Here is a 16,923-nt window from a genome sequence, read left to right as displayed (position 1 = left end):
TTATGTTCCACAGACCTCTATATCTGTGTATCTGAATTGTGGTATTAAAACTTTATCTGATTGATTGGTTACATGACAGCCAGGAAAGACGTATGTCTTTACAAACAGTCTGGACTAAACAGGACCACAACAACATGACCTGGATGATGTTGCACTTTATTGACCTGTTTTCTCAGTTGGAACAAAGCTGGTCTAACATTTCTTCATCTTCTTCTTCATCATCCTCTTCTTCTTCATCTTCTTCGTCTTCTTCATCTTCTTCTTCATCATCCTCTTCTTCTTCGTCTTCTTCTTCTTCGTCTTTGTCTTCTTCTTCTTCTTTGTCTTTGTATTCTTCGTCTTCTTCTTCTTTGTCTTCTTCGTCTTCTTCTTCTTCTTCTTCGTCTTTGTCTTCTTCTTTGTCTTCTTCTTCTTCTTCTTCTTCTTCTTCTTCTTCTTCGTCTTCTTCTTCTTCGTCTTCTTCTTCTTCTTCTTCTTCTTCTTCTTCTTCTTCTTCTTCTTCTCTTGGAATTTCAAGAAATGTTGTTTGTTGTCCAGACACTTGACAGGGAAGAAGAGCAGCTCAGGGTCTCACAGTCCTCAACAAACAAAACCTATCATTTGTTCAAAGCATGGAGGAGAAAGAGTTGAGTCTTTTAGACTGGAGAAAAGAGGCCCCTTTCAGTCTAGTGATTGATCTGAGGTGACCTTGTCAGAGTCAAGGATATTGATCAGCACTGAAGGGACGTTAATCATTTCCAACGGCTCTTCAAGCACCCATCTTAGATGAAACTGATATCAGTAACAGTTGTTTTTTTTCAGTTATTGTTTCTGTTATTTCTGTGCAAAACATCTCTTTGTTAAGTCTACACTCAAAGGTGGCCTTTGCAAGACTGTTTATAAGAAAGTAGTGCATGCATGCAGCAATCTGGGTATATGCTTACTGAGAACAACAGTGCCCTCCTTTGCTGGTATGACGCAAGGGCAACATAACTATTCCATGGTCATGAAGATCTACATTGTCTGGCAAACTGAACAGAAAAGGGGAGAGATATTGTTGGTTGGTCTAGGACAGAACAATAATCCCCCTGTGTGTCATCTAGCTTTATCTTTTGAAACTTTTTTTCAAAGTACAAACGTTTACGGCAAATACTGCAGACTGAGCACTTTAGCTTTGCCTTCCATTCCATACATTTGACCAAAGAAAGAAGCACATTGTGAATAACGGAGTGACAACAGAGAGAAAGGTGGCATTGTTTGTTGCCATGACTCGTGGTCAGTTGCTTGTTTGTTCTGTTGTCCTTGTCATCACCAAGCTGTGGGTGTGTGATTGACTAGCCTGGAGAGTCCACAGACTCCCCACCACAGGCCTCTTGTTAGTTTCACAGCAGAAGAAACAAAGACATCATTCTGTTTAGCGGTTTTAATATGCCCCAATGACGTGGGAGACAACGGTGTTGTGTGTTGAAGTGTTCAGATAGCTAGACCACTCCGTTGGAGTGTTAACCCATTAAAAATAATGAGCTTTTTTCCTCTCCTCCTAGTGGAACCACTTGCATTATGCTGTATCTAGGTATGTATCTCACGTGTGTGTGTGTGTGTGTGTGTGTGTGTGTGTGTGTGTGTGTGTGTGTGTGTGTGTGTGTGTGTGTGTGTGTGTGTGTGTGTGTGTGTGTGTGTGTGTGTGTGTGTTCGACTGAAGAAACAACGGTCTGGTCAGGTTTGTCCGTACTTCATTTGTTGACCAGTTTAACTACATCGACCCATTCACCTTTTTCCACACTCCTTAATTGCCTCTAGTTTTACTATGGGAAAACATTTTCCACAAATAAAGTATAATCTCCACGCCATGAGTTTGTAGTTATTCTAAATGTTTTGTTTTCAACCAGTATGTTTTTCAAAGCAACAAAAATCCCAATAGGCTTTAGCTAATTGTTCATCCTGTAAAAATCTATTACTTAATCCAATGTTGAAATATTTGCATTGCTAAATTGAAACATTTAATGACTTCTATAGCCAAAATGCATAGCTACTTATATCTCTAGAGTCACTGCTCAAAGTTTCATCATAAGCATTGCAGAGTGTCTCCTAAGATAAAATCCCTGAACAAATAGTTGGTATCTACAGTTGGATTAAAATGGCTGATTTACGTGATGTACGTGATAATGTATGATTCACACCACAGTCATGGATCAAATAATATCTGTCTGTTTTCCATGGAGCATATTCACACTCAAGCTGTTGGCACATTCCACTGAACCCCTGAGGTCCACGTTTCTCCTGGTCGGACCATTCTGACACCACGCGTTACACACACACACACGCACACACACATGCACACACGCACACACTCACACACACACACACACACACACACACACACACACACACACACACACACACACACACACACACACACACACACACACACACACACACACACACACACACACACACACACACACACAACAACATGCACATGTATGCTCACATGTACTGAAAGTAAAGGGAAGCTACTTTGAAAGTATAGTTTACCAAGCTACCAATGACTTCACACTGGAAGAACTTAAGCTACACTAAAGTTACTTTGAAAAAGTTGATCACTACATCAAAACTACTTTGTGATAAATTATCATATTTAAATCTGAAATGTCATAGACTGCAAATTGCAAGAATAGATAATTCTGGAGTCATACAGATGTAGGATCTGAATTTGAGCCAGTTTGCTACAGCAGGAAAATAATCATGCAGCAACAGGAAATGTGAATTTTCCAGTAAAGGGAATATCAAGTCTGAAAATTTCAAAGTGGAAATTACAATCTTCAGATGCCTATTTAAATCACAAATACACTTCAACAAGGTGGTCAAATTAAGATCCTATATGTTAACAGAATGTATAATTTTGCCTATTAAACACAAAAACAAAGTGAGAATTAGGCAGGTCTGATGAGAAAAAAGAAAGGAAACACACACACACACACGCACACGCACACGCACCCGCACACACACACACAGTTGAACTGCTACCACACCACACCAGTGCTGGAATCCCTCGACACTGTATGCAGCTGTTACAAATGGACGTTTTAGACATGTAACACAATACCTAAAAATGACCGATTTCAGTCCGTCTCGTTTATAGTCAAAGTTGATATACTCCTATGTCTCTGAAAGCATTGTATGAGCACATCTCTGACATACATACAGACAGTACAGTATAATACCACATGTGGGCTTGGTTGCCAGTTGGCAGAGAATATTTTATAATAATGTGTTTTAAAAAATGCTGGGATTCTGATGCCTTCAAGATCTGTCACGTTTTAATTAACATTGATACAGAAGTACTGCTGCAATCCATCTCCTGCACCCCATTTGACCTTTCAACCCCACAGGTGTCTGTTTGTGGGTGTGTTTGTCAAATGTTGGGTTTAAAGCAAATGGAAAATACCAGGTACACTTTAAATAGCATTACTGAAGCAAGAATATCTGATATACAGATTCAACCTACTTGTTTCATATCTCCCACAGTAATGTTCCACATGGTGGCTCCTACTAGGCCAGTCTACACAGGATCATCCCAGTGAAAAAAAGGCCCATCCATTTTATGTGACCCTCCATTGCCATCTAGTGGCCATCAATGGTACAGTTCGGCAAAAAGAAAAACGTGTTTCTCTTACTGTATTAAAAGTGGTTTAACTTCAAGTTTCACGCTTTAATGTCACGTGTACAAGTACAGTGAAATGCCTTTCTTGTAAGCTCTAAACCCAGCAATACAGTAATCAATAAAGGTTAAATAAAAACAATTTATAATAACAATGTAGCAAAATAACTCACAACAAATAGAAATAAGAAATAAGAACACAATAAAGTAAGTAAGCTATATACAGGGTCAGTTCCAGTACCATATTAACAATGTGCAGGGAGACTGGCGTGATAGAGGTAGATATGAATAAGGTTAAGGTGACTAGGTATCAGGATATATAATAACCAGCATCAGGATATATAATTAACAGAATCAGGATATAAACAAATCAAATCAAATCAAAGTTTATTTGTCATGTGCGTCGAATACAACAGGTGTAGACCTTACAGTGAAATGCTTACTTACAGGCTCTAACCAATAGTGCAAAAAAAAGGTATGTGTGTGTGTGTGTGTGTGTGTGTGTGTGTGTGTGTGTGTGTGTGTGTGTGTGTGTGTGTGTGTGTGTGTGTGTGTGTGTGTGTGTGTGTGTGTGTGTAGGTAAGCAAAAAAATAAAACAACAGTAAAAAGACATTTGAAAATAACAGTAGCAAGGCTATATACAGACACCGGTTAGTCAGGCTTATTGAGTTAGTATGTACATGTAGGTATGGTTAAAGTGACTATGCATATATGATGAACAGAGAGTAGCAGTAGCGTAAAAAGAGGGGTTGGCGGGTGGTGGGACACAATGCAGATAGCCCGGTTAGCCAATGTGCGGGAGCACTGGTTGGTCGGGCCAATTGAGGTAGTATGTACATGAATGTATAGTTAAAGTGACTATGCATATAAGATAAACAGAAAGTAGCAGCAGTGTAAAAGAGGGGTTGGGGGGGGGGGGGGGGGGCACACAATAACCATTTGGTTACCTGTTTAGGAGTCTTATGGCTTGGGGGTAAAAACTGTTGTGAAGCCTTTTTGTCCATCTGCGTAACATTGCAAAGATCAGAAATGTTCTGTCCAAAATTGATGCAGAAAAATGTATCCATGCTTTGTTACTTCTAGGTTAGATTACTGCAATGCTCTACTTTCCGGCTACCCGGATAAAGCACTAAATAAACTTCAGTTAGTGCTAAATATGGCTGCTAGAATCCTGACTAGAACCAAAAAATGATCATATTACTCCAGTGTTAGCCTCCCTACACTGGCTTCCTGTTAAGGCAAGGGCTGATTTCAAGGTTTTACTGCTAACCTAAAAATCATTACATGGGCTTGCTCCTACCTATCTTTCCGATTTGGTCCTGCCGTACATACCTACATGTACGCTACGGTCACAAGACGCAGGCCTCCTTATTGTCCCTAGAATTTCTAAGCAAACAGCTGGAGGCAGGGCTTTCTCCTATAGAGCTCGATTTTTATGGAATGGTCTGCCTACCCATGTGAGAGACGCAGACTCGGTCTCAACCTTTAAGTCTTTATTGAAGACTCATCTCTTCAGTAGATCCTATGATTGAGTGTAGTCTGGCCCAGAAGTGTGAAGGTGAACGGAAAGGCACTGGAGCAACGAACCGCCCTTGCTGTCTCTGCCTAGCCGGTTCCCATCTCTCCACTGGGATTCTCTGCCTCTAACCCTATTACAGGGGCCGAGTCACTGGCTTACTGGTGCTCTTCCATACCGTCCCTGGGAGGGGTGCGTCACTTGAGTGGGTTGAGTCACTGACGTGGTCTTCCTGTCTGGGTTGGCGCCCCCCCCCTTGGGTTGTGCCGTGGTGGAGATCTTTGTGGGCTATACTCAGCCTTGTCTCAGGATGGTAAGTTGGTGGTTGAAGGTATCCCTCTAGTGGTGTGGGGGCTGTGCTTTGGCAAAGTGGGTGGGGTTATATCCTGCCTGTTTGGCCCTGTCCGGGGGTATCATCGGATGGGGCCACAGTGTCTCCTGACCCCTCCTGTCTCAGCCTCCAGTATTTATGCTGCAGTAGTTTATGTGTCGGGGGCTAGGGTCAGTCTGTTATATCTGGAGTACTTCTGTCTTATCCGGTGTCCTGTGTGAATGTATGCTCTCTCTAATTCTCTCTTTCTTTCTTTCTTTCTCTCTCTCTCTCGGGGGACCTGAGCCCTAGGACCATGCCTCAGGACTACCTGGCATGATGACTCCTTGCTGTCCCCAGTCCACCTGTCCGTGCTGCTGCTCCAGTTTCAACTGTTCTGCCTGTGGCTATGGAACCCTGACCTGTTCACCGGACGTCCTACCTGTCCCAGACCTGTTGTTTTAGACTCTCTAGAGACAGCAGGAGCGGTAGAGATACTCTTAATGATCGGCTATGAAAAGCCAACTGACATTTACTCCTGAGGTGCTGACCTGCTGCACCGTCGACAACCACTGTGATTATTATTATTTGACCATGCTGGTCATTTATGAACATTTGAACATCTTGGCCATGTTCTGTTATAATCTCCCCCCGGCACAGCCAGAAGAGGACTTTCCACCGCTCATAGCCTGGTTCCTCTCTAGGTTTCTTCCTAGGTTTTGGCCTTTCTAGGGAGTTTTTCCTAGCCACCGTGCTTCTACGCCTGCATTGCTTGCTGTTTGGGGTTTTAGGCTGGGTTTCTGTACAGCACTTTGAGATATCAGCTGATGTAAGAAGGGCTATATAAATACATTTGATTTGATTTGATCCTATACTTGGCACTCCGGTACCGCTTGCCATACGGTAGTAGAGAGAACAGTCTATGACTGGGGTGGCTGGGGTCTTTGACAATTTTTAGGGCCTTCCTCCTGACACCGCCTGGTGTAGAGGTTCTGGATGGCAGGCAGATTTGCCCCAGTGATGTACTGGGCCGTACGCACTACCCTCTGAAGTGCCTTGCGGTCGGAGGCCGAGCAATTGCCGTACCAGGCAGTGATGCAACCGGTCAGGATGCTCTCGATGTTGCAGCTGTAGAAACTTTGGAGGATCTCAGGGCCCATGCCAAATCTTTTTAGTTTCCTGAGGGGGAATAGGCTTTGTCGTGACATCTTCACGAATGTCTTGGTGTGTTTGGACCATTCTAGTTTGTTGTTGATGTGGACACCAAGGACCTTGAAGCTCTCAACCTGCTCCACTACAGCCCCGTCGATGAGAATGGGGACGTGCTCAGTGCTCCTTTTCCTGTAGTCCACAATCATCTCCTTAGTCTTGGTTACGTTGAGGGAAAGGTTGTTATTCTGGTACCACCCGGCCAAGTCTTTGACCTCCTCCCTATAGGCTGTCTCGTCGTTGTCGGTGATCAGGCCTACCACTGTTGTGTCGTCTGCAAACTGAATGATGGTGTTGGAGTCGTGCCTGGCCATGCAGTCGTGGGTGAACAGGGAGTACAGGAGGGGACTGAGCACGCACCCCTGGGGAGCTCCAGTGTTGAGGATCAGCGTGGCAGATGTGTTGCTACCTACCCTCAGCACCTGGGGGCGGCCCGTCCGGAAGTCCAGGATCCAGTTGCAGAGGGAGGTGTTTAGTCCCAGGTTCCTTAGCTTAGTGATAAGCTTTGAGGGCACTATGGTGTTGAACGCTGAGCTGTAGTCAATGAATAGCATTCTCACATAGGGGTTCCTTTTGTTCAGGTGGGAAAGGGCAGTGTGGAGTGCAATAGAGATTGCATCATCTGTGGATCTGTTTGGGCGGTATGCAAATTGGAGTGGGTCTAGGGTTTCTGGGATAATGGTGTTGATGTGAGCTATTACCAGCCTTTCAAAGCACTTTATGGCTACGGACGTGAGTGCTACGGGTCTGTAGTCATATAGGCAGGTTGCCTTTGTGTTCTTGGGCACAGGGACTATGGTGGTCTGCTTGAAACATGTTGGTATTACAGACTCAATCAAGGACATGTTGAAAATATCAGTGAAGACAGCTGCCAGTTGGTCAGCACATGCCCGGAGCACACGTCCTGGTAATCCGTCTGGCCCCACAGCCTTGTGTATGTTGACCTGTTTAAAGGTCTTACTCACGTCGGCTACGGAGAGCGTGATCACACAGTCGTCCGGAACAGCTGATGCTCTCATGCATGCCTCAGTGTTGCTTGCCTCGAAGCGAGCATAGAAGTGATTTAGCTCGTCTGGTAGGCTCGTGTCACTGGGCAGCTCGCGGCTGTGCTTCCCTTTATAGTCTGTAATAGTTTGCAAGCCCTGCCACATAAGACGAGCATCGGAGGCGATGTAGTATGATTCAATCTTAGCCTTGTATTGACGCTTTGCCTGTTTGATGGGTCTTCGCAGGGCATAGCGAGGTTTCTTGTAAGCTTCCGGGTTAGAGTCCCGCACCTTGAAAGCGGCAGCTCTACCCTTTAGCTCAGTGCGAATGTTGCCTGTAATCCATGGCTTCTGGTTGGGGTATGTACGTACAGTCACTGTGGGGACGACGTCCTCGATGCACTTATTGATAAAGCCAGTGACTGATGTGGTGTATTCCTCAAAGTCATCGGAAGAATTCAAAGAACATGTTCCAGTCTGTGATAGCAAAACAATCCTGTAGTTTAGCATCTTCTTCATTTGACCACTTTTTTATAGACCGAGTCACTGGTGCTTCCTGCTTTAATTTTTGCTTGTAAGCAGGAATCAGGAGGATAGAGTTGTGCTCGGATTTACCAAATGGAGGGTGAGGGAGAGCTTTGTACGCGGCTCTGTGTGTGGAGTACAGGTGATCTAGAATTTTTTTCCCTCTTTTTGCACATTTAACATGTTGATAGAGATTTGGTAGAACTGATTTAAGTTTCCCTGCATTAAAGTATCTGGCCACTAGGAGCGCCGCCTTTGGGTGAGTGGTTTCCTGTTTGCTTATTTCCTTATACAGCTGACTTAGTGCCAGCATCTGTTTGTGGTGGTAAATAAACAGCCACGAAAAGTATAGCTGAAAACTCTCTAGGCAAGTAGTGTCGCCTGCAATTTATCACAATATACTCTACTTCAGGCGAGCAAAATCTAGAGACTTCCTTAGATTTCGTGCACCAGCTGTTGTTTACAAATATGCACAGACCGCCCCCCCCCTTGTCTTACCGGAGTGCGCTGTTCTATCAGACCATTAGTACTGTTATTAGTGGATGTGGATGGGGGCATACTCACCCCTCCGTTTCCTGTAGTCCACGATCAGCTCCTTGGTCTGACATTGAAGAAGAGGTTGCTGTTCTGGCACCACACAGCCAGGTCACTGGCCTCCTCCGTATAGGCTGTCTCATCGTTGCCTACCACCGTATAGGCTGTCTCATCGTTGCCTACCACCGTCGTGTCGTCAGCAAAGTTGATGATAGTTTTTGAGTCGTGCTTGGTCTCCAGGAGGGGGCTAAGCACACACCCCTATGAGGCCCCGTGTTGAGGGTCAGCATGGCGGAGGTGAGATTGCCTACCCTCACCACCTAGGGTTGGCTCGTCAGGAAGTCCAGGATCCAGTTGCAGAGGGAGGTGTTTTAGTCCCAGGGTCCTAAGCTTATTTTTCTACAGTATTATTGACTGTAAGCTTTGTTTATTCCATGTGTAACTCTGTGTTGTTGTATGTGTCGAATTGCTATGTTTTAACTTGGCCAGGTCGCAGTTGCAAATGAGAACTTGTTCTCAACTAGCCTACCTGGATAAATAAAGGTGAAATAAAAAAATATACAAAAATTGGTGAACAGCATTCTCACATAGATATTCCTCTTATCTAGGTGGGTGAGGGCAGTGTAGAGTGCAATCGAGACTGCGTCATCTAAAGACCAATGAGTAAAAAACAGATCAGAATTAGGCTGCCTGTGTAAACACAGACACAACAGCTGCTAAATACAAGCCTGTGTGTGTGTTTTGTCAGAGTAAACATGCAAATAAACAAATAAAAAACAAATAAACATGCTTTTTAATTAACTTCACCCACCGTGTGAGATAAACATGGAGGTTTCCATAGAAAGATTTCCAAAGAAGGATGTTATCCACTTCATATTTGGCATCTCTCCTCCTCCAGTTTTCTGCTCCTAGATTAATGCTTGTTTACATGTACCGAGCACAGCAGCCGAACTCCTGAAGGCCCCATTCTATTGTGTTTATCAACACACAGCCCAGTGATTTGTGGGCACTGACATATATTTCTTCCATTTTTTATGATAACAAGCCAGCTTTAGGTAAGGTCATGGGGATTTCTTATATTTTGTTAAGCTGCCAAAGCATATGTGACAACAAGCACAACAGCATCAACTGTTGGATAGGATGGTGAAAGAGAATAATCTTTAAAAAGCCTGCATTAAGTATTTTGTATTTTAAATCATCACTGTATGTCTAATAAATCAATGTGTGTGTTTATTTAATTAAAATGTTAATTGACTTTAACAATTTATTTCCCTGAGCATCTTTTGGCCATTGACATGCTCGGTCTGATTGTGTAGGCCTTAGGAAACTCATTTTAAGATATTGGCCGTGTTCGAGAGGATCAAACCCGTAATGTATCATGGGTAAATTGTGACTGACTGACTGACTGACTGATCTACAGATAATAATGAGTAGTTATTTATGACGCAAGGTTCTTTGTAGATCAGTCAGTCGGCAGTCGCCTGCACTGTTGGCTGCAATGTCGAACAACTCATTTACATATGCAGCCCTGATTGGCTGATAGGATGGTCTAGAGCCTTCCCCCTTACCCAGATGAATGGTCATTGGTGTATTTATTATAATCCGATCCGATTGGGATATAATCCGAAGGGTCGACACTGGTAGAGACGAGAAGCAGGTACAGGGAGTGAACATTTAATGTCAACGGACATGGAACAGGACAACACAGCGTCTGGACATGAACACATAGCGACATTGGGAACAAACGGGGGAGCAGTTATAGAAGGAGTCCAGATGAGTCCAATGAGCGCTGCTGCGTGTAATGATGGTGACAGGTGTGAATAATGAAAGGCAGGCTGGCACCCTCGAACCTCCAGAGAGGGAGAGCGAGAGCAGGCGTGACAAACCCATCTGAACAGTCTGAAATTCCAGGCATTTCATTCCAACAGCTTTTACACAAAAAGGGTAAAATCGTCATATTCACAAATTCACAGTGTTATTTCAACCTCATAGTGTGAAAATATCATTTAAAAAAAACTGGAAACCCTTACACTAAGGACAGCGGAATATAGGTTACATGGTTCACAGTGGCTACGATATCACCTGACTTTACACGCAGTATAGAATAATTATGTGGCCTTATGTGATTTGTTTAGAAATCAGGACATTGCACATTGCACATAGACATTTATTCATTTAATATATATTTTATTTATACAGGTAGCCTGGATCCTATTGAGATAAAAGTTATATTGTAGCGACCTTAACACAACACCTAGTGACTTCATTAAACAGTTTGGACCCCCGGGCGTAACAATTAAGGCGTTGGCTTGCCAGTCACTGGTTGGGGATTCCCCCAGAATTTGCAACAATTGATTTAAGGCCTGAGTGGGTGTGGTATATTGGCTAAGAGCTGTTCCACCTGAGCAGGAACTCCTGGATATAGCCTTGGTATGTTGGCCATATTATAAACTGGGTGGTTTGAGCCCTGAATGCTGATTGGCTGATAGCTGTGGTATGACAAAACAGTTATTTTTACTGCTAGTTGGTAACCAGTTTATAATAGCAATAAAGCACCTCAGGGGGTTGTGATATATGGACAATATAGCACGGCTAAGGGCTGTATCCAGGAGCTCCGAGTTGCCTTTGAGATGCCTTATTGCTATTATAAACTGGTTACCAACATTTACGTCATCAATGTACGCCAATTATGCATTTTCACCTACAAATACTCATACCTCCAAGACAGTTTACTTAAACCTTTCAATGGATTCTTCCAGGTTAATTATGAAATCCATCCATCTATATAACACCAGACACTGTGATAACCTTCACCCAACCCTCACATAGTCCATTCTCTATCAGATACAGAGGTACCGTACTCTGGAATTCTTATCTTCACATTGCCAAAACATCATCATAACTAAATAACTTCAAGCGAAGACTGGGTGTCAGCGTGATGAACCAAACTACTAAGTAATCTCCTCCATAGAGCCCGACTCTCACACACTCACATCCAAACACACATTTAAACAAAACATATGCTGTTTATTTTTATTGTGACTGTTGATCAGTTCATCAGTACATTTATGATTAGTGTGTTTTGTTATGTTTTAACAAACCTGTTTTATTTTTGTACTTATGTCTTGTATATTGTTTTGTTTGTGGTGTGGTTTTCGTATAAGCCCTTGGGCTTCCAACCACACCTGCACATTTATTAGTTTTTATCTGTATTGTTGTTTAGCACTTATTTTCTTTGGTACAAATACATTAAACCTTAAACCTTAATAGAACCGTAAACAAGTATATTTGCGTCATACCCGTGGTATATTGTCTGATATACACACAGCTGAAATGCTGTTTCAGCCAATCAGCATCCATGACCCAAACGACCCTGTGTATAATTAAGGCACGAGGGGGTGTGGTATATGGCCAATATACCACGACTAAGCGCGGTTCTTATGCATGACGCATCGTGGAGTGCCTGGAGACAGCCCGTAGCCGTGGAATATTGGCCATATACCACAAACCCCCGAGGTGCCTTATTGCTATTATAAATGGGTTACCAACGTAATTAGAGCAGTACAAATAAATGTTTTGTTATACCTCTGATATACCACGGCTGTCAGCCAATCAGCATTCAAGGCTCAAACCACCCTGTTTATGATGTGCTACATCTGGAAAACCAGTAGAAGTACAGTAAGCTACTGTCCTACAGCTGCAATCTCTCTCCACCAGACTTATGTGTGCAATAGTCTGTGAACAAGTTTACTACAGCCACACAACAGGCTGAGCCACACAGCTGTGACAGCTCTACAGACTACATCCTCCACCCAATAAACAAATGAATTTACACCACACTCATACACATAAACAAATGTACTTTCAAACAGTTTACCTGAATATAGCCCGCACCGTGCACGTTTGTTTCAAAACTACGCACACATTAGTTTCACTTGTTATTTAGGGGCGTGTTTAGGCTACAGTTGTTTTTGTTCCTTTGACTCACTCTGCAGGGTAACATACAGACAGACAGACAGACAGACAGCCGACCAACAGGAACAGCTCTTGATATCAGCCTCCCTGTCTGGAGCAGAGCCTCCAACGCAGTTGATTTGACCAATTGAATACCAGAAGACTGTTTCAACGGGAGGGAACTTCGATACGTAGACTCTTTTATTTGCTAAACCCTTTATCACACTTGGCAGGTAGACAACAAAAAACAACTGCTACCTCTGAAGGACATTGTTGACTTTTTCCACACTAGAGTTAACGTCTCACCACGATTAGGTCGATTGGATTGAAATCAGCCACTAAAGAGGCAACATGTCTGGGATCAAGAGTTCAGTGAATTTGCTGAGGGTCGCAGTCAGGTCGCAGATCGTCTCCAAAGCCGCCCTGTCACACAAGCCTGCGAAGCACCACATATCCGCGGGCGTAAGTACATGCAGCAGGTTGCTGAGCACTTTCCCTATCCTAGAATGTCCCCGCACCGCGCGTAAAAGCTCGTCCTTCACAAATCCATTTGATTTCTGTCTATTTGAAGCATGATTTTGCATTATAAGACTATATCAAAGTCATATGGGGTTAATGTAAAGATGGTGATATTAATAACGGACTATTACAGCTTAATGACGTCTCACACGGTTCGGCTATAGGGTCCATGGCTAGAAAAGATACAGCTTTTGTCAAATTTAGGTCAAACGTGTATTTTTTTTGCATTGTAGCTAACCCTACCCCTAACCCTTTTCCTAACCTTAACCTAATTCTCCAAACCTGCTACGAAAAGGGAAATCTGCCAAAAGCTGTATCCCATCTAGTGAACACCAGTCTGTTCTATAGGGGAAGAGTGCATAACGCCATTATCACTGTAAATTCCTTCACGTAGGCCAGTATGCATGGATAATTCAAGTCCTTTATTTTAAAGTGTGCTTGACATTTGTTTTATGTGTTTGCCATCGGATAACTAAGCTACGCACATTTCCTGCCTTGTGGTCTAGCTCATGTGCATGGAGCCTACTTGAAATTGTGCCAATAATGTGACCTTGTAGGACTTTGCCAAATATAGTCAAACTGTGCCCAGTTTGATTTAAATCTACAGCAGGGATGTTGGGAACGATACTGACAGAAATGTCTCACCACAGTTTAAAGTCCACATTCTCATCTAGGGTGGATTCAGAATAAGTATGGAGACTTTTTACATTGACGTTTTCTGTAACCTCTTTAGATATTTATCCAACATATTAGCCCAACACATGATGCATTTTTTGAAACCCTCAAGATCACATACAAAAACATGTGGATATCATATTCACAGGAGGCATGACACACCCATGTGTGTACATTGAGTCAAAACCATAGTTGCAGCTTGCATTTTGTAGACTGGGACAGCAGGTTAGATAAACTGGACACCCATATAGTACTAACTGTACCCCAATGACAATTACATTCCATTTGATGTGATTAGGAAACATCTGAGGATTTCAGAAATGGATCATGTGTTGGGTTAATATGTTGGATAGATGTCTGAAGAGGTTACAGAAGACAGAACAATCTAAAATCTCTTTCTGAATTCACTCAAATAAGATTACTAATATGAGTACTAATAGGAGTACTGATAACAGTACTGATAATAGTAATAATAAAAGTACTAATACGAGCACTAATAACAGTATTAATAACAGTACTCATATGAGTACTAATAACAGTATTGATAGCAGTACTAATACAAGTACTGATAATAGTAATAACAAAAGTACTAATAAGAGCACTAATAACAGTATTAATAACAGTACTAATACAAGCACTGATAATAGTAATAATAAAAGTACTAATACAAGCACTAATAGCAGTATTAATAACAGTACTAACACGAGTACTAATAACAGTATTAATAACAGTACTAATAGGAGTACTAATAACAGTACTAATAATAGTACTAATAACAGTATTAATAGCAATACTAATAACAGTATTAATAACAGTACTAATAAAAGTACTACTAAGAGTACTAATAACAGTACTAAGTACAGTACTAATAACAGTATTAATACCAATACTAGTAACAGTACTAATAACAGTACTAATACATGTACTAATAAGAGTACTAATAACAGTACTAAGTACAGTGGTAATAATAGTACTAATAACAGTGTTAATAACAGTACGAATAACAGTACTAATAAAAGTACTAATAACAGTACTACAATGAAAAATGAACAGGATACAGTACTAGAAGAACCAGGGCACCAGTACAGGGGGTCCCAAATGTAAACTGGATCTCTTTCCTCCATCGGAAAAGCCTATAGGACTGTCCCACTTTAGCTACTCCATGCTGTCCTACTTTAGCTAGCCATGGTTGGTAAAGTGGGACAACATCAAAAATGACTGAATTACAATTGAAACATAATATTGAAACATCTCATACGGAAAAGTAATACATGGCAATATATATACAGTACCAGTCAAAAGAATGAAATAACACATATGGAATCATGTAGTAATCTCAAATATATGTTGATATATCTGAAATATATGTTGATTTGTTTAACACTTTTTTGGTTACTACATGATTCCATATGTGTTATTTAATAGTGTTGAGGTCTTCACTATTATTCTACAATGTAGAAAATAGTAAAAATAAAGAAGAACCCTGGAATGAGTAGGTGTGTTTTGACTGGTACTGTATATGTTATGGGAGCATTATTTCAGTCATGGTAATAAAATAGAACAAATGACACAAAACAAAAAAAACAGGACCATTAATGCCCTATTTGCAATGATTGATTTGTAAATTAATTTAAGGCATAGTTCACTTGTTTACCCCTTATTGTCAGTCAGATGGTTCCGTACACTGTCCATGGGCCAGGAGAAACTGTAATCCATGATTTAGAAGTGTTTAAATAGGCACTAATAACATAAGGGGGATTTGGCCATGAACATTTAACTTTGACTAATTGCCCCCATCAACCCCATAGTTGTTTTGTTAGCCATCTGACTATAAGGTGTAAAAAAAAGTCAACTATACCTTTAACGTCCTTCAATCTATTCATTAAAACAACAACAACAGTGTAATGGTGTATACATTTTTTTAAATGGGATACTGTGAGATTTCAAGATGTAGATCATTTGTCTACTTACCCAGAGTCAGATGAATTGATGAATACATTTTTATGTCTCTATTGAAACGTAATATTGAAAGAAAATATTTTCAAGATCAAATAATTGTAGGCCTAAACATGTTGTAAATGGTGATGTTTTCATCCAGGAGCAAGGCATTGCATTGACAGTCTTCTTCATCACCATCCTGGGGCCGTCTGGTTATGTCCTGGCCCATCTGGAGGACTACAAGCACCACTCCTAAGTGGACCTGTCCGGACTGACCCCCGATCCACTTCACCGGTGAATTACTCCAGATGGCTTCTCCTGAAGTCTCCTAAACCCTTTATATGAGGGATGCTTATATTAATGAATGTACCAATAAATGAATGTCCCAGTACTACGACTGTCTCATCTTCTGATCTAAACCATCACACACATGCACATGTAAAGCACATACAAAAGTATGTTGACACCCCTTCAAATTAGTGGATTTGACTATTTCAAAGCCTATGCCCTCCAAGGCCCACCCATGGCTGCATCCCTGCCCAGTCATGTGAAATCCATAGATTAGGGCCCAATTAACATTTTTCAATTGACTTATTTCCTTACATGAACTGTAACTGAGTAAAAACTTAGAAATTGTTGCATGTTGCATTTATATTTTTGTTCAGTATAGAGTTGATTTGATTATAAAAAATAGTTTTTGTGACATAAATGTGTTGTATACGTTTAGATTTTGAAAATATGTCAACAACATTGACTAACTTTTTTAATGAAAAGTTTTGATATTCCTGAAGCTACTGAAAATAACTTTGATTCCACCCAGAAAACACTTTCCAGTACATTGCATCAGCCACCAGAGGGCAGCTTTTACTGTCAACGAGACAGGCTATGTATCCATATGACAGGGCTACCCCCACCACTCTTCCTGGAGATCTACTGTTCTGTAGGTTTTCAATCCAACCCTAACCTAACGTACATGATTCAGCTAGTTAAGATCTTGGTGAACAGCTAATAAGAGAAATTAGAGTTGGGACTGAAAACCTACGCGACGTAGAACTCCAGGAAGAAGATTGGGCAGCCCTGACATATGGTAGTCTGATTATCCTCTTCCTCTATTTA

General features: G+C 41.7%; 1 protein-coding gene across 1 annotated transcript; it reads left to right on the top strand.

The window, feature by feature from the left end:
• The first annotated feature begins 12,779 nt into the window (after window positions 1-12,779).
• On the top strand, window positions 12,780-16,201 carry LOC120066461 (cytochrome c oxidase subunit 8B, mitochondrial). Its single transcript, XM_039017849.1, has 2 exons — window positions 12,780-13,137; window positions 15,968-16,201. Exons 1-2 carry the CDS (start codon window positions 13,027-13,029, stop codon window positions 16,061-16,063), a joined length of 207 nt encoding a protein of 68 aa, XP_038873777.1. The 5' UTR covers window positions 12,780-13,026; the 3' UTR covers window positions 16,064-16,201.
• Window positions 16,202-16,923: the final 722 nt, after the last annotated feature.

This window comes from Salvelinus namaycush, chromosome 21, assembly GCF_016432855.1.
Source record: "Salvelinus namaycush isolate Seneca chromosome 21, SaNama_1.0, whole genome shotgun sequence".
NCBI classification, from domain to species: domain Eukaryota; kingdom Metazoa; phylum Chordata; class Actinopteri; order Salmoniformes; family Salmonidae; genus Salvelinus; species Salvelinus namaycush.
This window is presented reverse-complemented; position numbering and strand designations above follow the sequence as displayed.